Genomic DNA, 27862 nt, shown 5'->3' with positions numbered 1-27862 from the left:
ACGCACAGCAAACACTTCGTCTAAGATGGTGATTGGCATCTCCTGATCATGCATTTAATTTTTAAAAAAATGTTTCAAGTGTTACCCAATTAAGCAGGAATGCCTATATGGTAAAACAATGTATTTTTAACAATGCAACTAACTGATGCAAAGCACAAGTCTATACATGTTTAACTGGAAGGAAGTTCTACTGTATTCAATAGACCACTTCTAGGCAAAGCTGGACCAGACTATAAACTAAACATGCAGTCACAAAGTCACTAGGCATTGGGGCTTACTCCTAAGTAGATGTGCACTGAACAGGGCACTTCTCTCAGTTGTTAACCTGTTCCTGCCCACCTTCCTGAACATAATAGAATTTAATTGTGAATAAACATAAACATGATTGCAATTAATCTTGCAGTACTAATTATTAGCTTTAGATTTAGCTGGGAGTAAGCCCTAATGAACTCTGAGGAACTTCTAAGTAAACATGCATAGGATTGCAGTATTCACCACAGCCTCAAATGGAAAAAGAAAACTCTTCTTAATACATAAATATTAGTAAAAGCATTAGTAAAAGTAATGAATAGAAACATCATTTTTTCACACTGAAACTACAAAAAATGCTTTTATAATCTTACAATAGACATTATAAAATTTAGTTAGAAAACACAGCAATGCTCGGCCTAATACAATGCATGTAATCTGCACTTTGCATCTTCTGGCTTGCTAAAATATAAATACAATATATACAAAGACAATGAGTTATTTCTTTTAAAGTTTCTGCATAACTTGATTATATGCTGTACAGAGAGTAATTATTATTTTAACAATATACTTATATTGAATATATCCCTTTATTCAGTGAGTCTTGTTATCAGCCAAAACTGATAGGTTCATTCAGGTAAGTTCTCCTTGAGCGTAGAATTGAAAATCATTCCAGTGCTGCTTGACTTCATCGACAACTCTTTCTGTAATGTTTTAAAGAAACAGTTATATCTCTCGGTAGCAAAAAGAGCCAATATAGAAGTTACTGTCAGATTAAAAGTGATACAGATGTATACCCAGTAATATACGTACTTCTTCACTTATATCTAAAAAATATAAATAGCTGCTGCCCCCATCAACCATGATTGATCATTACTTTCTAAACATCAAACATGCAAGTTCCTAGGATGCTGACAGATAAAATAAACCACAACTAAGTCAAAAGTTTTATCACTAGTAGAGGATTTCAAAGTAGTAATTAAGACTTTGAACTGGAACATCTTTGAATGATGGCACCACTGTACTTTCCTATTTAATTTTTTTCCAGTCCTACTTGAAGGGTATTTCACTATTATTAAATAACTTACCTCATGCTTCTAGTCCTAGAACTGCATTCTGTTACAGAATTCTGTTTTGTCAAAAGCCAACACTGAATCTTAAATGCTTTTAATATACTAATGTTCAGTAAAATTCTCTTTGTGTGTTTCCAAGTGAGCAGTCCCATAGGACTTTTCATTTTCTTTAAAGAGTAGGAGTTAACAAAAGGATATGGTAAACCAGAGCCATTTATTTTGGGGCAGTGTTTTATTAAAATATCTATAGCCCATCCTTGTGGTGCAAAAGCGTAACTTGTGAGAAGCAAGATTTAAAAAACTACAGTTTCATAAAAAACATATATATCAACAAGGACGCAAGGCCAGCAATTAAACCCCAAATGGAAGAACATTAGGGAGCAGCGACAACAAGCAAACCTTCAGATGAAGATAATGAAAATTAAAGAATGGCCAGAACTTTGATTACCAACTAGCTCCCTGCCACAAGCATGTTTTAAAAACATCCACCAACTTTTAGTTTGATTCTATGTGCTATTAAAAAAAAAACTTGGTGTTAATCTATAAAGCTTTTACAGATCTGGAGTATTTGAAAGACCAAAGTGCCATGTACAAACTTGTCCTGATAAAGCTCTTCTTCAGGTATGCCTAACAATCTTTATTTGAGCAAATTAGTGACAGATTTTTTTGTCTCCATTACTCTCCTTTTGGGGGGACTTGCTTCGAATCTTTTAGGCAGTCTTTTTCTGAAACAAAATATTTTTCTTTTTTTTAAAAAAAATTCTATTATGAATGATTTGCTGGGCTAGTTGTGTGGCTGGATGGATTTTGTTGTTTGTTTGTTTGAATTTTATTGCTAATGGCTTATTGCAGGCTAGCTTGAAAGCTAGTTAGCAGAAAAAAGGAGTCCACAAATTGAAATAAGTTGAGAAGTGGGAGGCAGGCAGGTCAGTGAGGTTCACAACACAAATGCTGAAATCACTAAGGGACAAGGTTGGTAATTTTGCAACAAAAAGGAAAGTTAAGTGTTCAGTCCAGACAGGAAAACAGAAGGTTGACAAGGCCGATGAAACATACAAAAATGAACACTCCAATAAGAAGACTTCCTAGGTGCAGTTACATATTAAAAGCCTGCATGGACAGAAAAGTGTTTGCCTGTAATCAAAAGGAGCGCAGAGAGGGGGCCAGCCTAGCCTCTTGTGAGAGAGAGTTTCAAAGGGTGGGAGCAGCCACTGAGAAGGATCGCTCTTGTGTCCCCCCTCAAGCAAGCCTGTGATGGTGGCGGAACCGAGAGAAAGCTTTCCCATGAAGATGAGAAATTTGGCAGCTTCATATGGAGCTTGAGGTTTCACAAAAAGATAGGCAGGATGTGTAAGAGGCAAAATTCAACAAAGCTGCCATCTTCACCAACTCTTTTCCAGGCAAGCATTCTCTGAAAATGCCAGCCACAGATGCTGCCAATACGTCAGGAAGAAACTCTTCTAGAACATGGCCACATAGCCCGAAAACTCCACAAAAAACTATGGATGCCGGCCATGAAAGCCTTCGACTCCACAATCTTAAGGGAGACTGGGAGCAAATGAGAATGGGCTAATTTTTAATAGCTCAGGAGAAGATCACATACCATATATACTCAAATGTAAATCAACCTCATGTATGTGTTGGGGGCAGGTTTTTGGGGCCAAAATGATGGATTTTGATATGACATGTGGATAAGTTGGTCTATTATATTGGAATTGTTGTTTTATGCCTTCAAGTCATTTCTGACTTGTGGCAACCCTTAGGCGAACCTATCATAGGATTTTGTTAGCACGATTTCTTCAGATAGGTTTGCCTTCCTCTGAAGCTGAGAGTGAGATCACCCACTGAGATTCCATGACTGAATGGGGATTTGAACCCTGACGTCCAGGGCCATATTCAAATGCTCAAACCACTATTCCACACTAGCGCATAATACTGAAAAACTACCATCAAAAAGATATAAATAGTAGGTTAGAAGACTGAAAGGTTCAAAGAAGCTACCCAAAACAAAAGAGGATGTATTTAGACTTGTACATCAAAAGGTGAAACTCACTAGGGGAAGAGAGTCCAGAACTGGCATTGAACAGGTGATTTTGCAACAGTCATTGCTACTGAAGGCTAATGATGTCAAAGGAGAGCTACAAACCACAGTCAACAGCACACAACTTTGCTTTAATTGATTTCATTTATATACGAAAGAAATATACCAATAAATTTATGGTAGAAATTATGGGATTTCCCAGAAACAGTAATATGTAGGGGTTAGTGCTGGACCAACAAGCTCAAATCACTCTTTAGCCATTTAGTGATTAAGTGTAGCAGATAACCCTGGGTAGATAACCCACTATTTTCAAGCAAATCTACCTCGTAGCATGTCTGCAGTACTGATTTTTAGGAGGAATTGTACCACCAAACAAACAAACAAAAAACACACACACCTCACATCCAAGCCTAGAGCAAAGCAGTGTCCTTTCACAATACATAAGTGAAACCTTCCTATAGCTATACACATTCATAATTCCATCTAGAATTAGTCACCAATCTTGGAAACTTCTAGATAGCTAGTACCCGATAGGAAGATCACCACCAGACAATTCAAAGCAAGCATAGGGTCCTGGATTTTCTGCTCTTCAGAGCCAATTTATTGAAACCTTATACTCCATTAAGCCCATATTAAACAGCAATGGCACTCTGATAGCACAGCTGAGCACTTTGCTTCTGAGCTTAACTGGAGAAGTTTCTACTCACTTCGTATAATGTTATGCAATAAGGAAATACAGATTTAGGACATACCATGAAATCTGAATAGCTAGGCTGGTTGGTGGATTTGCTTTCCTTGCACTCTTCTAATGGTGGCCGGTTGAGAGAATCTAGACGTACACTTTTGTAAGGCGTCTGCAAAATGTAATTGTAAATCTTCTCATACTTCAGGCAAATTTTGCCATATTAGAAATATTTTAGAAACTGGGTCAGTAACTACACTGGCTTAATGTCTCTTACAGTCTGCCAGAAAATCTCTTTATTAGGAAGCTTCATCTGTTTTCTAGATTTCTCTGGAATTTTTGTTAACCATTCTTGCGTTTGCTTAGTTTTCCATATATGAACCTATCTCAGTGTCACCCAATAAACAGTTCAGCACTTTAATTTTCCACTAAGTGAAGGCTACAGTTTCCTGTATCTTTCAGTACTTTATTTTATTTCAGATCACTTATAAACTTATCAGGCAACTAAATTGAACAAAAACTGCTTTACGAAAACCAGTTTTTCTCCCACGCCATGATTGCCACCACCCATTTTATACCTTGCATGACTGATGTAGCATGGTAAACTCAACTCCTCATTAGCTTTTGCAATAGAAATGAAGAGCTGTCAAAGTGATAGTACTGGGAACAGCATCCACTACAATAATTTAATTAGCATATTTTGCCTTTTGGGCTATAACTTAAATGCCAACTGGCATCCATGTTAAGTTTGTAATTAAAAGAAAGACACCACACCTGGGTTATTATGTTCATAAATTATTCAGATATCCTTCCCAAGTGGAATACTCAAAATAATGTTTTGTTATTAAATTAAATTCCCATACCAACATTCTTTGGGGGAAACTAACAAACATTATTTTCTCTTCTTGAGCTTTAGAAATGACAGAATGTGCATGCCATAGTTAATGATCCTGATTAAGGAGTAAAAACACCAATGGCTTGGAGAAACAAACTGAAGACTTTATTATAGGAACTCCACTCTAAAATAGGAAACTTACTAAGGGTGCTAAATCTAAATTAGCTTCATTTTAGGGAAGAGCTGAGAGAGGACTATCGGGAAGAAAATAGGAGAGACATCACCAAGAATATAAGTTTACGTCACAGAGGGGTCAAGCCAGGCAGACAAGGAGGAAACTGATGTGGGAATAAGTCACAATGTGCTTGGTGGAATGGGATTTGATGTTCACCCCCATCCTTCAGTCAAGTCTGGGCTAGCCTGAAGAAGAAGTGCCCTCCCTTCATGCCAACTGTCATCATCCAGCCTTGGAGGGAGTGAAAAGGCAGGCCCAATTCCATCAGGGCTAGCCTCAAGAAGAAGAGCCCTTCCTCTATGCCAAGTGTCATCTTCTGGCCTGGAGAGAATGAAAAAGGCAGGGCCAACTCTATCAGGGCTAGCCTCAAGAAGAACCCTACCGCCATGCCAAGTGTCATCATCCAGCCTGGGAGGGAGTGAAAAGGCAGGGCCTGACCTTGATTAAGAAGAGCCCTCCCTCCATTCCATCTATCATGGTCCAGGCCTCAGAGGGAGAGAAGAAATCCTGGATCTGATCCCTTCCCACCACCATTCCCTTCTCCTTTTGTGTCAGGTCTTTTTAGATTGTAAGCTTGAGGCCAGGGAACCGTCTAATTAAAACGATTTATGTGCAGCGCTGTGTAAATTTACAGTGCTATATGAATAAAGTTTAATAATAATAATAATAATAATAATAACTGACTGTTACATTTGTTTCAAAGTGAATACTGAAAAAAATAATTTTGCTTGTAATATAAAATGATCTGCATGAAGCAATAATAAACTAATTTCTAAAAACTGTTTCTTCTTGCTTACTTCTCATTCTTGAACTTGCCTCTAACAAATAGAAAATGTAAGAGAAAGTTATCCTTAGTATGCATGAATATATTCATCCAGCCCAAGAGAAATCTTTTAGCAAGTAGCTGTTAGAAATTACATTAGGAGAGGCTTTAGTTTCAAGAAAAAGACATGCAGAGGCACAGATACCCAACCTGATGTTGAAGGAAACTCACTGTTGCTCTTATGGTTCTCATCAAAGAGTTATTTGTGGACTGCAAGTCCAGAATCCTCAAGTCAACATGAGAATTGCTGTCCAAAAATGTATCTTTGCCAAGCTCTGGCTCATATTGAACTCATACTGAAAGGGGTCAACAATAAGTCACTTGTCTGTGTCTATACCACATTCTCTGTGGACAAAAGGAAAATTCTTCTGCCTTCACTGGACAACAATGATGTCTACATAATTCACAGCCAGTTTTCAGGTCTACAGACTTAGTTCTCCTTTCACAGTGTGCACCAAATAATGTATACAATCAATGGCTGCTTAGGTAAGAACAAATTAAGCTAAGCTGCACTCTCTAAGATAACTTAACCCCACATATATACACCCATATATTCTTAAGAAATCCCATATGTGCATTCCCTTTTGCACTGAACACTGTCCTAACAGAGAGGGCTTAGGATATTGGTAATAAGCTTAAACACAGAACACATAAGACATACATTAAGCAGAGTACTGAAGTCATTTTGTAAAAACTCCTCCAATATCAACAAGTCCAATTATTTTGACACTACTGAAGGTATATTTTCAGTACTCGACTTAATTCAACATTTGAGTTTAGAGCTCGTCAACTTTTCTCACACATCTAGTCTGAAGTTTTAGATTGTGCTTCAGACGTACACAATACATAGATGCCCTCTGAAGACTTTGTGGGACCATCAAAGCAAACTTAGTATGCCCTGCTTGTCCCAGAAGCACCAGTGCTGTCAAAGCTAAAGTCCATGATTTGGGATAGTCTAGAATTTGTTAGGTGAATACTGGATTCAAATCTCATCCCACAACTCTGAGGACATGATCTCCCCTTATTATAAGATTTTCTGCAGGCATTCCAAGTTCTTAACAAACACATTATAAACAGCAAAATCTGATTCGTCTCACTCACCTTGGTGTCAACTGCCTGTTTGCCTGCAACAGCAGTGCTGGTTGCTATATTACTGCAGCTGGCTGCTTTAAGTACAGTTTGGCTAGAGGCTACCTGAAAAATACAATTCCCATTGGGGAAAAAGAAGTTTACAAAGAATAATGGCCTCTGGAATTCAAAGCATCATCTGATCTGCCACTGATGGCTTTAGATTACCAGATTCCTGCAAAACTACTGTAATTGTTTGTATGTGGGACTGCCTTTGAAAATGGTCTGAAAATGGCTAATGGCCATGAAAGAGCTGCAAGATGGTTAACAAATTGTGGGATTTTAGCCATGCTACAACAGTGTTTATTGGTGGGACAGACTCTTTGTCCATTTCCAGGCCTAATTCAAGTTTCTGTTTCATTAACCATTAAAGTCACCAATGGATTAGAGGAAAGAAATTTCAAAGATAACCTCTTCCTACACAAACCATCTGAAATTTTCTTGAGAGGTCCTACTTTGATGACCTCCACCAAGAGTGGTGACTACCAGGAAGAAGCCATTAAAAAAAAGGAATAGGGAAGTGCAACCCACAGGCCACAAGTTATCTCTATTTTTAAAGTCCAAAACATATGAAATACCCATCCGAATAGTGCAAGCTCTCTTTATGCCATCAAAAATGTGCAGCAAACCATTATAGTTCTTTGGGATTCTAGTACAAAAGTTTCTCCTGAAGATCCAAAGATTTCCCACTACCACCATTACCCCTGCTACAACAAGGCTAGTACAGAAATCTTTCCCCAAAGTACCAAGCCCACCCCCCTCCCTGGAATCTTATAAACACAACATATGCACCACAAACATAAAAACCTGCTACAAATTGGGCTGCTGTCTTAGATCAGAGGCAGCAGATGGAAAGTGGCAGCAACCCAATAGGAAAAATGAATACATTTTAAAGCTGCAACTGGTTGTGAAGTCGAAGAGAATATATAGAATTCCCAGTTGCTTATTGTGCAACTGCCACTAAGTGATACTGTTAATTTATTTTAGAATTAATTTAGATATTTAGATAGTACATATACATTTAATTCAAACAAACAAACAAAAAACCCTTGTTATTCTCACGCACTCAGTCAACCTGGCTGAAGTTGCTCACCCCTACACAGAAGGATATCCTCTGCCATACTGGAGGGGGGGGGGGGAAGTCAGGAATTATATGATGGTCTATCTTCTAGCTAAGTTATTTGTACCTTGGCTCATCTATATATAGAAGTCTTCTATATATAGTAAGTATATAATCTATTTCTGCCAGAAAATCTTTCAAATAGATAGGCAGTTCTTTACCTTGCGAACCTTGTTAGGAGTTGGAGTGTGCACATCTGCAGATCTTTTAACAGTTGTTTTCGGGGTTGCAAATTCATCCCTTTTTGCCGACTGAAAGACAACATGTTAGAACTACAGTAAAAACATAGCAAATGTCTCATAGCCCCTTTCCAAAGTGGATCATTTTAGAAAACAACAAGTAACATTACACCTAACATCAAGCAATAGTGATCCCAACTCTTCCAGAAGATATTAAATATTTCAAAAGAGAAGGCTTTTTAGGAGGTAGTCAAGAGCAAAACAACACAGTAACCTTTAAGAACCACCCACTCACCAACCCTTGCAGACCATATTCAATCTTCATGCATACGGATTTATAAAGTTACATTAAGTAAGTTGTTAAATACTTTCTTGTCTCATGAGAATTCCAACGTATTAAATGTGTGACAATGTATTAAAGGTTACAGCTGTCATAGTTTCATATATGGTTCTTCTTTTTCCTAACTTTAATGAGAATTACAATTTTTTTCCAAATACAGTCACCCCTTCTTTTCCATGGGGGATTTGTTCCGGACCCTTCCGCGAAAACCGAGTTTTACTCATATTCAAGCCCCATTGGCTTGAGTATAGGTATGTTATTATAGGTGCGTGTGCTCCTCGGACATGTGCCCCATTTTTCCCCCCTCTGTTCATCCCTCGCGCATATGCGAGGGATGTGAGTCTCAAGACCATAAGAAAGATGGGAGGACTGTACAGCAAATCTATTAACAACCAGATTGTGACAAACTTCTATTTTATTCCATCAGTTTGCTCAAAAATGGCATTGCACATTTTTGTCCATTACAGTGACTGGGATAGAAAATGCACTGCAAGGGCAAAAAACCATTAAATTTGTTAGACATTTTTGTCCTGTCTGTTTTTTTGTTTAAAAATTTGGCTGCAATTTGGGGAGATCATTTACAGCTGTTCAGATGTCAATTCCACAGAATGCCCACATTGTAAGTTCTGGATTCTGCAACACAATGCCACTTGGGAGGACTATAATTTCCCAGCCAGGTGCATGGGTGTGTGTGTGTGTGTGTGTGTGTACACATACCCAAGAGCTTGTTCATACCATACTTCAAAGTTTTAGAAAAATGGGTGAGCCACCTACGTATTTATATTTAGATTCATAATACTTATATCCTAAAAAGTAAGACCTCAAAATGACAAATTTAGAGAACTTCTGCAGTTTGTACCTTCAGAATAGCTAAGCACGTCCTGTGGGCAATGATTCTCCCATTGTCAGGCTACATTGTTTTGTACATGCTGTCATATTTTGTGGCAGGACTCATCTTCATTGTTTCTCTTAAAATTAGCACCCTTCCTATCCCCAGTCAGCCAGGGACCTTTACTTCTCCCATGAGCAGAGAAGGAAAGGAGAAACCACTGTAAGTTTGAAAAAAGACCACATTCATGTACTAAAACCCTAAAAGCTCCACTAATCATCTTATCAGTGGTAGAGGGTGATAAAATAAAAGCTTTTATGCTATCACAGTAATGTAGAGCTGCAGATTTAGTTTCAACCTAGTCTCCAGATCCAGTTATATGTATACCACAGCAGCTGTGCATAATGCTCTTTAAGCACTCCTTAACAAATGAAAGATAACGTTATGGGATCATGTGCCCCCTCCTATCCTACTGTTTCCACCTGACACAAAGCACTAATGATCAGGCATACTAGCCAGAATTCATTATTAACTTTGTATTTTTACCCAGTTTAGGATTTGGCTAAGTCACGACTAACTCAATATTTGCAACCAGAAGATAGGGAAAGCACACCAAAGAGAACAAGTCTAGCAAAGCCAATAAGATACAGTAGTAATTGAACAAACAGGTGCTAATATATTTTGGTGATTATTGATTATTTCTTCAGCTGTTACATTACAAGGATCTGTGCCTCCATACTTGACAATCACTTTTATTAAATATGCTGCTACATTATTTTAAGTAACTTACCCATGAAAAACTTACTATTTTGGATTGATGATCTTTTTTAAGTTTGTGATGTTGCAACTGATGGGACATAGTATCAAGAAACCTCTGATTATTGATGAGGAAGCATGAGTCATTTTCCTTCTCCCAGTTTTCAATATTCTTCTTCAGTTCCTCCCCCAACTAAGTTTTGGAAAAGCAAGTTTTAAAAACCAATCAATTTCAGAAGTCTACGCTGGCCACGTTCAGATGGCATTTTAACTTGGAATTGTTTGGCTTTAGAAATTTGATTTACATGGAACACTTCCTACTCAGTTTGCTGTGAATTTCAAATCAGAGACAGAATTAGCCAGACAAATTATGCCTGCATCATTTGGATCTTATATTTAGGTGTTATTCAGTTTGTGTGCTCTACAAGCAAGTCTACATGTATGACACTGAGAAAGAAAGTATATAAATGTTTTTGAAAGATTTGTTGAATACATACATTACATGGAGGGGAATACAATGGTAATATGTTTAGTAGCTTATGTTATAGTAGATAAAGTAAAAATTGTGTGCTCATTTAATGCTAAGATCATTGTTTGCAGATTAGAAAACTTTAGGTGGGTTTTCAAAAGTTTTTCAATTGCTTAGGGATACATGATAAGAGGGAATATGGAGGGTTAAGTTAAATACTATTCCAGAAGAAAGTTGGAAGTCTTTTATTGTGTTTAATTATTGTCTTTAATGTTAGTATGTTAATAAGTGTACTAGTGTATTTTTAATACAAGTATATGGCTTTTTTCCTTTTCTCTATTGGTGTAATGTATGTTTGATTTAACAATAAATATTAACATTTAAAAAACATTTCCAATTATCAGATTATGTCACAGTGAGAAACCAATTAAGCGTACATGACTTCCGTGTTGCTTTACAGTAATAAACCCTCTGTTCCCCCACCAGCACCCTGCCTCAACAAATAAGCAATACAGTGTTACCCCGGGATACGAATGCGCCGCCTTACGAAATTTCCGGGTTACGAAAAAATCCAATTGAAAAAAACTGTTCCGGGTTACGAAGGTTATTTCGGGTTACGAAAGAAATTTTGGTGCTTTTCGGCGCTTTTTCGCACCAAATCGCGGCTTTTCCCCATTAGCGCCTATGGGGTTTCGGCTTGCGAAAGCCTTTCGGGTTACGAAAGCGGCGGCGGAACGAATTATTTTCGTAACCCGGGGTAACACTGTACAAATGAAATTACACAAAAATTGCCATGGTAGTTACCTTTAACAACTGCTTTTGGATCTTTGATCGTTCCCTTTCATCTTTGAGTAAGTTACCCCCTCTGTTCAGAAGTCTGCTGGGATCTGTTGATTTTTTCTGAACACAGACACAGAGTAGGTTATACACTTACCAACTACAAATTGGGGGCTGGAGGCCAGTTTCTGTAACCACCCCAAAACACATCAAAATAGCCACTTTTTCTGTTTCCCTTTCAAAATGGTGAATGAAAGTGAAATCACATAATTTCCTGTTACCACTTTGGAGGAGAAATGCGTGGAAAAGCATTTCCATGGAGGACTGGGGAGGAATATCTGCTTTAGATGCCATTTTGTAGTCCATCAGACGTTGGTGGAGCCAATCATCCCTAGCCAGTACAGCCAAAGGCAAGGAATACTTGGAATGGCAATCCTTCAAAATCTGGTGGATCACCTTTTCCTCATCTATGTATAGAGGCTTTCTGTTTCAGTAAATTGTCTCAGTGGTCTTAGTGTGTGATTCTAACTTGCAAGAATCACAATGAATCAGGATCCTGTCCTGGACAAGAAGCTACACTTTTAATTCCTCTGGGTGGCAGACAAAGCCAATCCAACCTGAATGGGCTGCGTGTGCAAACTACAACTGATGAATGGTAAGCCAGATTCTCTGGAATTGTTGGCCTGTTACAGACTGCCAAAATAAAGCTGCTTTGGGTCTCTTTGGAGGTATGTTATTTAAATGATGCATGGGTCCTAAGAGTCCGGAGGTCGCGCCAAAGCCACATTCCATTCCTAAGCACTGAAGTGCAGCTTTGGTGCAGCTTTCGGATTCTTAAGATGGATGCATCATTTAAACAGCATACCTCCAAAGAGACCCAAAGCAGCTTTATTTTGGCAGTCTGTAACAGGCCGTTGTTTAGTATTGTGTGAAGAAATGGCCACTAGAAATGGCTTTATATCAATGTTAACATTTAATCTGTCAATAATACTGGGGGAAAACCCAATAAGAATTCCATGATACTTTATGTACAAATATTGTCTATTCCCAGACTGATAAACACACATTCAATTAACTTTCCTTCTTGCAACCTAAAACGCCCCTTCCCTTCTAAAAAACAAAAAACTCCCCACTTTGATGCCCTCCCAATTTCTGCCCAAATTCAAAGTAACCTATAATTGTGGTAGCACACCAGTATGTTATTTCTGAACACTAGATTTTACTTATATCTAAAAACAATGTTGAGTTTTCTCTTCAGTAATGAAATACAGCAAGCATGCAATGCTCACCTCCAGTTCAATGAATCGATTTAAAGTAGTCTCCCATTTCTGTACACTGTCAAACAGAGGTTTGTTTTTTTCATACATATTTTTCATTTTCATAAGTTGTTCATCATGCTGATTCAACAACTCTTCAGAGTAACTGTCTACAAGAAAAGAATGAACATGAAAACGGATATTGTTCCCCGTAACAACACAGCACTCCAGTGCTTCATAATATTTTGTTCCCCCATTCAGACAAGAACCTTTTTTTTTTGGGGGGGGGGGGGTAAGAATGACAAAAATACTTTAATAATCATGTCATAAAAATCACTGATACTTCATACAGCAATGCCTTCATGCTGTACATTGGAAAGAGACAAGCTACAAGAAATTACCTTCATAGAAAGGTTGAAATGCAGCTCTTTGTTCATCACTAAAACAGCATTTTTCCCAGTAACTCTCAAGCTCTTGTCTTACTTTCAAGGTAATTTCTTTAAGTTTTTCTTTCTTCAGATCTTCCATGATCATTAACTCCTCTTCCCACTAAGGAAACAGAGTGTCACAGAGCACAATCTTTCACATTTAGAAGTATAACCCTTGCTTTTGTTATGGCCACACAACTCAAAAACCTTTATGCACCAACTAAAAATTCCTTCAGTGACTTACAATGGCATGAGCTATAGCAGTGAAGGGGCTAGCTAGAGGTTGCTCTTGTATCCTGATTATTTTGAATGTCAGATTGACATCAAGAACTATTCAAGGAAAACAACTTTCAAGTTGTTTTTTCCACACTTAAACTGAATGTTTCTGTCCTCTCTATCTCTTATCAGCTTTGGAAGAGGAGCACATGCTCAGGAAGATGCTGAGATGGCTCACTAATTACCTGCATACCCTCACTATGAAAGTGCCACTTGTTTTAAGTGAGAGTCACAAAATGGTGTGGCTCCAATTAGTAAATAAAGATGTGTTTTAGGGTTCAGCCAAGTCTTTCTCAATTGGGAATGATGAACAACTAGATGCCAGCACTATTCGTTAAATTTAGATAAAAAGCTAGGTCACTGAACCAGCTCAACACGCAAGTGGCGACTAGCAATGCTCCTTAGGTAAGTGAATCAAGCAAGCCAGAGTTCAACCAGAAAAAAGAAATAAATGTTGTTGTTTTTTTAATTCTGAGATTTTCTTTCAGTATATTATTTACTCCCTTATATAGTTTGTATATTGTACAAGCCATGCAAAGCCTCCTTTCCACCTACCAATTAGTTACACATTACAGTAAGATTTTTCTACTACAGTGGGTTCAGAATCCTGGGGATGATGGATTCCTTAGACGCTCATCAAGGCTCTTCATCAAAAGCATATAAATCTGATTCTTATTACCATATTTATGGCTTCAGAAATAGAGCATTTGCTTGTTTTTCTTGTCAACGCCTCACGCTTTTCTTCTGGCCACTGAAGCCTGTCCCAGAGAAGCTGTACCTCTTTCATTAGAACCTCTCTGGAAGCAGTCAAAGACTCCTTTTTGACCTGCAACTACAAAGGGATGTCCACATCAATTTATACAGAAGTCCCATCAAGGCACCTGAACAAAAAACGTGGTACCAGAGGCAGAAATAATATGGAAATTATAGATAGGTGCAGATGTGAAAACAAACAACCAGATCAAGTAAGAATTGCATAAGTAAATTAAAAACATTCTAGAGCTCATTTGACAGGTTCTTCCCACATGCATTCAAGTTTCACTAACCTCTAATTTTCATAGGATTTCTATTTTGATGGCCAAACTGATAAATGCATTTAAAAAAAAACTGTTGAGAGAATAACCATTTGCTTTGGTATGCATGTATTTAGAGCATACAGTTCACAAGATGATGGCTCATCAATTATGTGTCTAGGATTGTAAAATGAAATGGAAAAGACAAAGAAATGTTTTCCATATGTCCACTTAGATCAGTTTAGGATTTTTCTCAGCAAGCATATAATGCAAGACAAGGCAAAAAGCTGAATGTGTCAACTAATAAGATTCCTAGAACAATTTTCCTATATGAAAAATAGACATGAACTGTTAGAATGATCACTTGTTATTTCCATAAGGCAGAGTCTTCAAAGATTCAATAAATTATCCCATCTTACAGGAAATAGCAAACCTCCAGGTTTCACAAATGTAACACAAAGAAGACCAGGTTCTCTCTCTTGTCAAGTGCTTAGAGGCACACAGGCTACTAATTTGGGGTCCTAACTATGGAGCCAGATAAGGAAAACACTGATGAAAAAAATGTATGTTCTATTTTAGCCACCACATCTTTGCAATATTGTCAGATACAGCAGTTTAACAACTCAAATTATGACCAAACTGGAGCAGCACAAATCCATATCAAGACAGGTGGGGTAAGGGTTAGAAAGATCTTGTATTTCCACACTAGAAGGCCTTTCTTGTACTTCATGAACTAAAACAATGTACTTGAAGGTTAAATTTGAACAGTTGTCTCGAAAATGTGCATGGAATACTTTTATATTCAGAGCACCAACCTGATGAATAAGTAATTGGAGATCTTCAAGGTTCTTCTTTGTAAGGCAAATACATTCTTCATCAGACAGTATCTCATTTTCCAGTGTCCCATCTGGAGTATGTCCAATTTCTTTATTATACTGCCTGATTTCTCTTCTCATTTTAAAAAACTCTTCTAATCTTTCTTCCTATTAAAATAAAAGTTTTAAACAATTTAAATAGCATTAGATTGAACAGGTGACCTTTAATGTGGCCATTAAGATTAAGATAACAAGAGCTTCTGAAGTGTAGTCAACTATTATCTCAAAACAGATTGAAAATATTTACAACACAGCATCCAACTTTAAGTACAATACAGGAGCTTAGAAGTAGGTTCAACTGTTCAGTAAGAAATGCCCAGACCACATACAGAGTATTTATTAAAGCTTTTTGTTTCAGTTTTTGTATCTATGAGGTGAAATGCTTAAATAAATTAATTCTATGCAACATGTTCAAAAGTTATTCATGAAGAACTAAACAATTTTTCATGTGGGTAAAATCCCACATTTAAATTTATGTCAGACTAGTGCATAAATATCAAGATATGGAGTCGAAGGCTTTCATGGCCGGCATCCATAGTTTTTTGTGGGGTTTTTCGGGCTATGTGGCCATGTTCTAGAAGAGTTTTCTTCCTGACGTCTCGCCAGCATCTGTGGCTGGCATCTTCAGAGAATGCTTGCCTGGAAAGGATTTGGGTATGTATATACTGTGTGACCCTGGAAAGGCAGTGATTTGCATGTGCATTATGTTGCCAATGGCAGGCCTCAGGGTGGGAGGACATGCAAAGGAGGATTAATGTCAGCTCGATTAGTGCTCATTGCCTGATATTTCCCTTGCCCTTAACTAAAGCTGTGATTTGCATCCAGGGACTGTTATAGTGCTGCAAACAGCCTCTGATACATGTATCAATCCAGATAAAGTTTGATACAAATTAAAGCGCCAGCATGAGTGGATGTACCATGCAATGACACATAAAAACCTGGACATAGGGATGTGAAAGGCATGTATGGAACCTTGCAAGAAATAGCACCAACATACACCCCGCCGTTCTGCACTTCTGACAGGCAAAGATAAGTTCTGCCAGATCAAACAAGAACAAAATCCTCTTTATTTGTTCCTAAACACCCCCTGCCTGTCCTCATGTTTTGGGGAATCCAAATCTTGTATAGGTATTGTAAGTCTATGAAGCACCATCAACCTGAGTTCCTTTGTCTGTTCTGCTTGCCTCTCAAAGCTGCTCACTCAAGCCTTGCGGCTCGAGTCTTTCTACTTCCCAGCTTTCATGGATTCTTCCTTCAGGATCAGTAATTGCGCCTCCTCTCCTATCTCTGCTATTTCATTTCAAGCCTCTATTTAGTTAGCTGTGTGTGAATTGTTTGGATGAATTATCTGTCTATGTGCGTTTTATATTTCTTTAACAAACGTTCATATAGTTCCACATGCCTGGAGTCTCTTGTGTTATCAGTACAGCTGGTGCTGATTCGGCAAATCCTGTTGTTTCCTCTCACATAGCCAAGTTGAGTGTTCCCCAAACTAAAACTAGATTGTTGCTGTCAGTGAAGGCTCTACTAGTCCTCAATGGTGGCGCAGTTGCATGCATGTGCCTCCACTGGGATCAATGGGACTTGAGCATCTGTGGATTTTGGTATCTCTGGGGAGGTCCAGAATGGATCCCTGCGGATACCGAGGGCCGACTGTATATGCTTCCATTTATATGTAGCAAGTATGGGCTGACCTTGTCACCGCTTTTAAAACTTTGAATAAATAAAACAACCCTTGTTTATCAATATGTGTTATTTATTTGAAACTTGATTTACTAATTTCTTTTTTTATTTTATTTTATTATAAAGTATAAAATTCCAAACATCCATTTCACACATTAAACAAAACAGTACATACACCTAACTAACACATAATTCCTATTCTAAACGTTAAAAATTAACACTTCCTTACTTTTCAAGATTACTTGGTTAATGAATAATAGGAAGAAAAACTTATATAAAATTTTTTTCTAGAGAAAAATTTTTCCATACAATTTAAACCAAACCTTCATAATTGTACATTGGTTTTTGCAACCTTTTTATATATGTACATCTTTTGTTAGACCAGACCATTTCCCTAGTTTTTTAGATCTTCATATGTTACCCATTTTTCTTCGCTTAATTTCACTCTGTTAAATAGAGCTTTATTTGAAGAAGCCAATTTTGGAATTTTTTTGACACTATCTTGGTTTAATTTTTAACCAAACTCTTAAGAAGGCCTGCCTAACAAAATGGTCATTGAAGTCTTTATTTACTTTTAATTGGTCATAAAATAGATAACCGTGCCACCCGCATCTCATGTTTTCTATCGGGTTTGCCAAAGACATGATTAGATCATCTGCAAAGGCTCACAATTTGTACTCCATATTTTTGATTTTAACTCCTTTGTTTTATTTGCTTATAGTGTTATTTAAAATTTCCAATGTTATTATAAATAGCAATGGAGATAGTGAGCATTCTTGTCTCACACCTTTCTTGTTGTTTCACTGTTCACTATCAGGGCTACTTCTTGGTATTTTTAGACTTTGTCTATCCATTTTTTAAAAATTTGGGCCGATATCCATTTTATCTAATTTTCCCCCCATAAAATTCCAATTTATTTTATCAAAGCCTTTTTCTGCATCGATAAAGAGTAATAGTAGTTTTTTATCTATATTTTTTGATATTCAATTATATTTAATAAGTTTTTTATGTTGTCTTAATCTGGCAAAAAAACCGATTGATCTTCATGTATCCAATTTATCAATATTTTTCAAATGATTCATTAATTTCAAGGACATTTGACTGGCAAATGTAAATAAATGTAAAGAAATTTAGTGAATGAAATTGTCATTTACTGCATGAAATTTAAAAAGTCAAGTCTAGTAATAGTAACCTCACTAAACAAGAATAAAAAGAAAACAAATGAGTAATTCCAAGTCTATGGCTTAGTTTTATCCAGACAGTTACCCCTCTCCCCCAAACTTTACTCCTGTTCAATTTAGCCTCTGTTGATGTTATAAAAAACACCTAAGCGCACCATCTACAAATTCTTGGCATATTAATATAAAAACTTCTTTTTACTTCTATTTGCTACCTACAAAGAACATGTGTGTTTAACCTAGGCACAGAAACAGTTCAAATATACTTTCAGAAAGAGAGGATTTTTAATTGTTTGTTTCAAGCTGCACAGAACTGTTGGGATGAAAAATTAAACAGTCATAGCATCTGATGGAATACTCATGTATAAGTCTAGAAATTTAAGTCCAAAAAGTGAGCCCCAAAAAACTTAAGTCAATTTATCCACGGGTCAAAGTAAGTATTGGACCTTGTTTTGGTAATCTGGTAATAATAATTGTACATAAACTCAATACCTTTATTTTCAAGAGCTTCTCAATATGTTCTTTTAATTCTTTTAGCTGCAAACTGCTTGGAATACTACCAGTAGGTATGTAGTAGGGGATTGAGGAAAGTTCCGTACACAGCGCCTGATCTTCTTGCTGTAGCTGCTGCAGCATTGTCAACCTTTCATGTTTTTCTTTAAGAGCACTGTCTAAAGCCACGCGAAGTTCTTTTTCTACCTGAAGGATGGTTAAACCAGGACCAACCTGTGAAGACACATAATCAATACTGTGAGTGGCAAATGCGGCACTGAGCAGAAATCGTGCTTTAGCAAGCAATATTCTATTTTGAAATAGGGTGGGCATTTGAACAGTCAAAAGATTTTGGCAGGAAAAGATCAACTGCCTGATCAAACCTTGAATGTATTAAATCATTAGGAAAAGCAAGAACCTGAATGAAGCAGCATGATAATTACAAATTACTGCCAAAGGACTCCAAAGATCCACTTCCCCACTGCAAGTGCAATGGGATAGTAAACTTGCATATAAAGATTCACAAATTTAAAATACACTGCTGAAGGTCAGTATGCTGATTTTCAACACTGGTATCCCATCCCTTTAGGCGGCTAGCTTAAAAAAGAAAGTGTTCTATCCAACAAACCTGGAAAGTAGGGATAGAGCATTCCACCCATTTGTTCACCAGCACAGATTTTTTGGTTGCCTATGATTACCAAGGAAGTTGTTGAACCTAAAGCTGTTATAGAAGCCTATATTTATGGGCCCATATGATCTGTATCTTGTGAATGATGGCCTGCTTGCTGAACCTGGCATTTTTCTTCATATTATCATATGACCAGCAGGGAAAGCCAGGATATCAAAGGGAAGAGAACAGAAGCTCATTATAGTTATAGAAGAAGAAGTCCTTCTTTCGAGAATGTGGATGCTCTAGCTTCTGCAAAAGTTATATACAAGAGGCCTCATTCCTGACATTGCTAGCAGAACTGCCACATATTTGTCACTTGCAAAACTGATTTTGACATGAATGTATGACAGCTCAGTCAACCCAACATTTATTTGTAGTCAAAACTCTGCAAAAAATCACGCAGTGAGAGAGTACAAAATAGCCTCTACAAACCCATATTGTGTTGAAAAATCACAAGGGAGGTCTCACAGCTAACTTTCTCATGTAGAACTTCTTGAACTGTGCAGTTATGGATTAACCTAACAGCAGAGGGCAGCAAGAACTGTACTGAGAGAAAATAAGGCTGCTTCTTTCCCCTTATTTTGGGACAGAAGGCAGGAAAAATAACTGCATTTCAGTTATGGATACAGTTCACACAAGTCAGCAGAACGCCACAGAAGCAGACAGATACTGGAATTTTGTCAGATCAGCAAGATCCTTCTAAACAAGATAATACCTTCCCATTCTTATAACATGCGGAACCCAGATGTTGAAACCAAAAACCTTGTACATGCACGAGTTCTACATTTTCAAAACCAATGCATTTTAGAGAAATCAGTTCTGTGGAGAAAAAATGATGAAGAACTCATATTGATATCAGTTATCTTCATTCTACCATATTTAGTACTGTTGTCGTTACCAGAACAAAACAACTGAGAAGCTACTTACCTGGTAAGGGTCCAGCTTTAACTCATCTCTGAGCATGTTTAACTGATGCTTATGTCTTTCAATGTCATTTTCAATTTTTTCTTTCATATTATTTTCATCTTCAACCATTGCATTCAAGAGAGCCTGCCCAGAATACACACATAAAATGTCAGCATACCTCCCTATCAAGTGTATTAACACTTACATATTCAATATTTAGCTAATTGCAACATTGCACCAATTATTAAATTACGAACAAAGGTACTTCTGGGTCCCCCCCATACTTTATGGGACACCACACCCTGACTCTGCCTCCAAGCTGGCCTTAATGGCTGGTCTGCATAGGCTCTAAGTTAACAAAGCCTTTTCTGGCTGAAGACTCATCTTGTCTTGGAAGCGGAAGAAGCAACAACAGTATGGCGAGCAATCAGCATCAAGCTTCCAGTGTTCAAGGTGAAGCAGCCCCTTCCTTCCCCCAGCTGCTAACATTTACAGAAAAAAGAAGAAATACAATTTAAGACTGGACGCTTTCAAAACCTCTTTTACTACTGTCATGTTTGTATTATCTGTTTTGTTGTACCATTTTTATTTGGACCCTTTCTCTTGGTGATTTCTGCAAACTGATTTGAGATATACCTGAAAAACTGTATAAGTACCTTAAACAAACAACCGAGCGAAAGATTTAGAATTTGACAGATGGCAAAAATTAAGCATCACACTCTGGTGCCTGAAGGCACAAAACAGAGTAGGCAACCGTGGGCCTCCAAATGCAGTGGTTCCTAAAGTTTGGTCCTCCAAATTTTTGGACGTCTTCTGCCAGAATTCCTGTCCATTGGCCAAAGTGGCTGGGGCCTCTGGGAGTTGAAGTCCAAAACACCTGGAAAACCAAAGTTTGAGAACCACTGCGTTTTGAGGCCCATGGTTACCTACTCTCTTCTTCTGCAACTTCAGGTACCAGAGTGTGATATGTGACCAAAGTTTGGTAATCATTGAGCTAAAACTCCCATCAGCACTACTCAGCATAGCTGTCAGGCAGAGATTATGAAAGTTGTAATTCAAAAATAGCTGGTACGGTAAAGTTGCCTACCACTGTCAAATGGGCTAAATCTCTCATTTAAACATTCTCTAGAGCAGTGATGAACCTTTTACAGACCAAGTGTCCAAACTGCAACCCAGACCCCACTTATTTATTGCAAAGTGCCACGTCCCTCTGGCTTTCTAGTAAGAAACTCTGGCAAACTCTTTGCTAGGGTGACAGCATGTGTGCCCACAGAGAGGGCTGAGTGCCACTTCTGGCACGCGTGCCATAGGTTCACCATCACTGCTCTAGAGTGTCTACAAGAAGCGCGTCTCTTTGTCTTCAAGATACCTGCATACTAACTCCTGTGCAGTGAGCATGTGGTACAGTCCTATATTGAATTAATAGTCCCAACTACAGTAGACCTGTTGAATCATTGAAACCTACACGTGTGCTGACTTAACAAAGTTTCCATTGATTCACCGAGATTTTAGCAAACATGACCTAAACACCTTTAAGAACTATACAAGCTAGAGTTCTGTTGTCATGAAATAAGTTCTAAGGGAGCTATGCTTTGTATCCATGTAACATCATGCACAAAGGAAAGTGGGGCAGGGGAGAGCTATTTAAAGCAAGAACCCTATACATTATGTAGCCACCACTATGCTCCATACCTCAACATGGGATTTTGCTGCCTGCATGCGCTCGATTTGCAGTTCTCTACCGATGCCCATTTCATTCCACAAATCCTCCAGTTTTCCCAATGCCTGAGTCACACTGTTCACCAGCGAGGAAGCTAAAGCCTCACTAAACAAGAATAAAAAAAGAAAACAAGCGAGTAATTCCAAGTCTATGGCTTAGTTTTATCCAGACAGTTTACCCTCTCCCCCACACTTTAATCCTGTTCAATTTAGCCTCTGTTGATGTTATAAAAAACACCTAAGCGCACCATCTACAAACTCTTGGCATATTAATATAAAAACTTTTTACTTCTATTTGCTACCTACAAAGAACATGTGTGTTTAATCTAGGCGCATAAACAGTTCAAATATACTTTCAGAAAGAGAGGATTTTTAATTGTTTGTTTCAAGCTGCACAGAACTGTTGGGATGAAAAATTAAACAGTCACAGCATCTGATGGAATACTCATGTATAAATCTAGAAATTTAAGTCCAAAAAGTGAACCCAAAAAAACTTAAGTCAATTTATCCACGGGTCAAAGTAAGTACTGTATTGGACCTTAATTCTTGTTTAAAAAAAAAACAAAAACCCAGGAACTATCCCCTGATGAAAGGAAAGAGTGTAATCTGTCCTGGAAGCACTGGCCGTCCTCTACTCTGTTATCCAACCAGTCTTTAGTTTGAGCACAAACGGTTATGCCTGCTGGGATTTTGTAAATTCTTTGGCATTGTTTTCCTTTGCTTTATCTATTAGATCCTTTGTTATATGCCCCTGAATTTTACCCTCGACTTATCCATGGGTCATATCAAAATCCATAATTTTGTCCCAAAACCTGCCCTCCATTTATACATTAGGTTGACTTATAGTCAAGTAGTATATACACCCTCCTCGGTTACGAAATTATTCGTCCGCGGCCGCTTTCGTAACCCGAAAAGCCTTCGTAAGCCGAATGCCATAGGCGCTAATGGGAAAGCCGCGATTCCGTGCGAAAAAGCCGAAAAAAGCACAAAATTTTTTCGTAACCCGAAAAAACATTCGTAACCGGAACAATATTTCCTATGGGATTTTTTCGTATCCCGGAAATTTCGTAACCTGGTATTTCGTATCCCGAGGTACCACTGTACAGTATTTCTGAATGTTTGCACCCCACAACGAAATACAGTGTTAAAACTCTGATTATTCAGTCTGCATATCTTCAGCATCAGCTATTTTTCCACTCACAACTTTTTTAAAGGGTCGCTTGAAAAGTTCTATTGAACTTATTGCCCACTTTATGAGCTCCTATGTGCATGGATTATAGCAGAGCAGCTGTGTTGGCCATTCAGCAAATTACAATAAAATATTCCTAGTCAATGAAATTACTGTGTGTAATGGATGCCACTCTCCTTATCTACACTTGGCTCTCTGTATCCACAATTCACCCCCTAAGACTGAAAATCTTCAAAAAGATATGTTTCCAAAAGCAAACCTTGATTTTCCATTTTATATAAGTGACACAATTTTACTATCCCACTACGTAGACTTGAGCATCCACAGATTTTTGATATCATGGGGTGTCTTGGAACCAAATCCCAGCATATACCAAGCGCCCCTCTACCATGTCCAAAGCTGAGATTTTTTCTCAGTCCCATACACTCAGTGACAGGATACATGCTTTCCATGGCACGGGTTTCCCCCGTCTGCCAAGCACTATTCAACATGGTTTTCATAATTTTATTCTTAGGAATGCTGTTGTGTGACTTTTAAGAGCTAAGCTTGGCTGGAAAGTGAGTTGTAAAATAAAAAGGTATAAGATAACAAAAAAATAATGGCATGAATCCTGAATAATCTTATGGCAGGATGGGAAGGAATCAATATAAATGCTACCTGAACAATGCCATGTTTTGTGTGTAGCAAATGTGTGAAATATGGGTGATAAGTTTCGGCTGCTTTTTAAAGCTAACTTATCAGTCAATCGGTCAGGCAAGGGATCTTAGCTTTTCTCTTCTTGTCCGCTTCTAGATTATAAAAAAAATTGGACCTATTTTATAGCATTAAAAAAAGCAGGAAAAAGGATGCTGCCAAAGCCAAGGGGAATAGAACTATAATGAATGGTGGCGGAGTTATTTGTTGTAGCACCCGAGCTAATTATCTCATAAACTACAAATCCGAATTCCAGAACACGGAGCTATGCAATAAAATCTGTGTCGAACTGCACTATTTCTGCTGTCAGTTGCAGCTATAGTGTGATCCGGGCTGATAACCAGGAAGGTGATGTGATTGAACTGACCAAGAGCCCTATGAGTCTGGGGAGTTATGATATGTGTATGATTATGACATATGTAGTGTGCCAGGAAACCATCATCTTGTTTACCCCATTTTTGAAGAGTTTGTAGATATATTCCAAATCTACTGTTTCTCTTCCAATCTTCCTTTATAGTGGGACCTTGGTATCTGGTGGTGGGGTTCCAGGACCTCCCCCCCCCCACACTGGTTGCCAATCTGTGGATATTCAAGTCCCCTGAAAACAAGACTACACATGGATGGTAAAATGGTGTTCTTAAATAAAATAGCAAATTTAAGGTTTGCTCTTTAATATATTTTTGAACATTTTCAAGCCATGCTTGAATGCATGGATCTGGAGAGACTGACCTCTGCATACTGATCTAGACTAACATGCCTATACTTGAACACTTTCAGTCAGTTCAGTGACACAGTATTTTTCTAACTGGGGTGGATATGTATGATGATAACCTGTTGTTCTATCAGACTCAGTCAGTTTAGTCACTGGTCAGATGTGCGCATTACAATCCAATTACATCGAGGGTCATTTCCTACCATGTTTTCACTGGCATTGTCAGGGATTTTGCCATGACTGTTCGCATCCTTAGGCTCTTGTTCCTAGGACTGAAAGGTGGAGAGCATTTTTAAAAAATACATGTTGGGGCTCCCTTTTCCAGAATTCCAAATACTCCATAAACCAAATTTTTCCACAGATGGTAGAGACAGCGCACCCCTTTGCTTTCTGATGGTTCAGCATACACAAACATTGTTTCACACACAACAAATTATTGAAAAATATATGTATAAAACTACCTTCAGGCTATGTTATACGAAACATGAATCAATTTTGTTTAGACGGGTCCCATCTCCATGGTATCTCTATGTTCATACAGGCAAATAAAGGCATTCCAGAATCCCAACACTTCTGGTCCCAAGCATTGTGGATAGGGAGACCCAACCTGTACCAATAAAATCTTTCTAAGCTGTATTTCTAAATGCTCATCCGAAGCTTTAAATTAACACAATGGCCTGTTACAGACGTGCCAAAATAAAGCTGCTTGGGGTCTCTTTGGAGGTATGCTATTTAAAGATGCATGGTGCCTAAGAGTCCGGAGGTCGCACCAAAGCCACACTCCATTCCTAACACTGGAGTGCAGCTTTGGTGCAGCTTCCCGATTCTTGGACCCATGCATCATTTAAATAGCATACCTCCAAAGAGACCCCAAGCAGCTTTATTTTGGCAGTCTGTAACAGGCCAATGATAGAAATTTGGGGTGGGGTTCAAAGGAAAAGTTCACTGAGAGTAGCATTTTATTTGGGTGGGTCATGCTCTCATTTTACCCACTCCCTTGTAGCTACAGCTGTGGAAAAGCCACTGAGATGAAAGGTCTTACTCTCAAATAAACCTGGCTCTGGAACTCCCTCCTAGAGAGGCCAGGATTGGCAACTGGTGCTTTTTAAATCTGATGAGGTGGGCCTTTCAAATATTGTGAAGTTAGATCAAGTTTGTATATAGCTTTTAATACATTTAATATTTGGAATGTGAATTTTAAAAAAAAATTTTAAAATTATTTAATTATTTTTAAATTTTATATTTATACTTTTTTTAATTCTTTTGTATTGTTTTAAAAACAATACACATGGAAATCATGCCTGCATTTCCAGGTCACACAATACACACACACACACACAACACACACTCTTCCAGGCAAGCATTCGCTGAGAGGCCAGCACCACCAATGCGGGGAACGTCAGTAAGAAACCTTCTAGAACATGCCCTGTTTTAAGTTTGCAGTTAGCCAATGGAAGAAAGGCAAGATATACCGTATATACTCAGCTATAAGTCAACCTAATGTATAGCCAAGGCAAGTTTGGGCCAAAATTGAGGGGTGGGCTGATGCGACCCACAGATAGGGTAAAACTTAGAGGCATGTAACAAAGGGTATAAAGGACAAAGCAAAGGAAAATGATGCCAAGGAACTTACAAAATTCTGGCAGGCGTAACGGTTTGTGCTTATACTAAAGCTGGATGGACAAGGAGGGAACAAAGATAAATGATGGCTGCGCAATGACTGGGAAAGGCAACTAAGTACAGGTGGGAATAGAGAAAATACACATGTCAAAAGGGCTGAAAAGGCAAAGCAAAGCAAATGGCAACTACATTAGCGATGATTAAGCCTTTAACTTTGATGTGATAACTTTAAAACATATACAGATGTCTTATTCAAATCCTTCAAAACCCATCATCTCAGTGCTTCTTTGATGCCATTCCCAGTTTAATAATTTGTTTTTATTTGTTTTATTAATTTGTTTTAATTCTATTTCAATACCCCTTTCTATGTTTTAAGTTGTACTGTTCTTTAAATTGTGAGCCGCTCTGGTCCCAGTTCATATTGAAAGAAAAGCAGAGTAAAAGTAAATTAAATAACAACAAACAACTTGCTTCTGTAGTTGTGCACTGCCTACAGGAGAGCAGGGATGGCACATATGCACAGAAAAACACAGACAAGCAGGATGTTATTATTGTTATTATATATACTTATATCAGTCCTTTCTCCATATAGGGCCTCAAGGTAGCTCCTATATTGGGAGAAAAGGAAATAAGTTAATAATGCCTTGCCTGTGAGTTGTGTTTTTGTGTGTGTGTGCCACCTAAAGGAAAGCAGGGATGGCACATATGCATAAACACACAAACAGAGGCAAGGTATTACTATTATATTAACTATATCCTGCCTTTCTGTCAATAGAGAGACTCAAGGCAGCTCCCTAAATAGGAGAAAGGTGAGAAATGAGATATAATGAAATAATAATACCTTGCCTGTGTGTATGCCACCTAAAGGAGAGCAAAGAATGGCACATAGACAGAGGCAAGGTGCCATTATTATTATTATATTATTATTATATTATTATTATTATTTTATTATTATTATATTCTTCCTGCCTTTCTCGCCAAGATAGGGACCCAAGGCAGGTCCCCAAATTGGGAGAAATGAGAAATAAGATGATAATAATAATAATGCATTCCTCTGTATGTGTTGCCTGTGTGAGTGCCACCTAAAGGAGAGCAGGGATGGCACATAGGTGTGCATGCAGACACCAAAGATATTATTACTTTATTCCCACCTTTCTTCCAATAGGGTCAAGGCATCTCCCTAAATGGGGAGAATGGAGGAAAATAATAAAATAATAATAATAATAATAATAATAATAATAATAATATAATAAAATAATAATACCTTGCCTTTGTATGTGTGTTTGCTGCCTAAAAGAGAACAGGATGGAACACGACACACAAAGAGGCAAGCTAATTATATTAACTTATACCTGCCCTTCTTCCAATACAGGGACTCAAGGCAGGTCCCTATTATTACATCATTCATCTCATCATCAACATATCCTGCCCTTCTTCCAATACAGGGACTCAAGGCAGCAAGGCATCCTCAGGAGAGGTGGCTTTGACAGCCCCTTCCTCTGAAGCAAGAGAGAGACCTGCCTGAATGGCATAGCCTTCCCTTCTCTGGAGCCTGGGCTTACCTTTCCCTGAGAGGCTTCGCCATCTCTGCCGCCAAGGAAAGAAGAAAAACCAAC

At 38.0% G+C, this 27862-nt stretch overlaps 1 protein-coding gene across 3 annotated transcripts; it reads right to left on the bottom strand.

Moving 5' to 3' along the window:
- Positions 1-28: 28 nt before the first annotated feature.
- Positions 29-27862, bottom strand: LOC121924074 (protein regulator of cytokinesis 1-like). Of its 3 annotated transcripts, none has more exons than XM_042455164.1 (14): positions 27809-27862; positions 22006-22138; positions 20335-20457; positions 18738-18971; positions 15325-15492; positions 14176-14328; positions 13194-13341; positions 12826-12962; positions 11564-11659; positions 10325-10483; positions 8348-8437; positions 7040-7132; positions 4116-4217; positions 29-953 (listed from the first exon to the last, which is right to left on the bottom strand). In XM_042455164.1, exons 1-14 carry the CDS (start codon positions 27829-27831, stop codon positions 879-881), a joined length of 1734 nt encoding a protein of 577 aa, XP_042311098.1. In that variant the 5' UTR covers positions 27832-27862; the 3' UTR covers positions 29-878. The 3 variants fall into 3 exon arrangements, with proteins under 3 accessions (XP_042311098.1, XP_042311099.1, XP_042311100.1); XM_042455165.1 differs by having other exon boundaries at positions 10340-10483; XM_042455166.1 differs by lacking the exon at positions 4116-4217.

Source organism: Sceloporus undulatus, chromosome 2, assembly GCF_019175285.1.
Source record: "Sceloporus undulatus isolate JIND9_A2432 ecotype Alabama chromosome 2, SceUnd_v1.1, whole genome shotgun sequence".
NCBI classification, from domain to species: domain Eukaryota; kingdom Metazoa; phylum Chordata; class Lepidosauria; order Squamata; family Phrynosomatidae; genus Sceloporus; species Sceloporus undulatus.
Note: the sequence above shows the minus strand (reverse complement) of the source record. Positions and strands in the feature narration are given on the sequence as shown.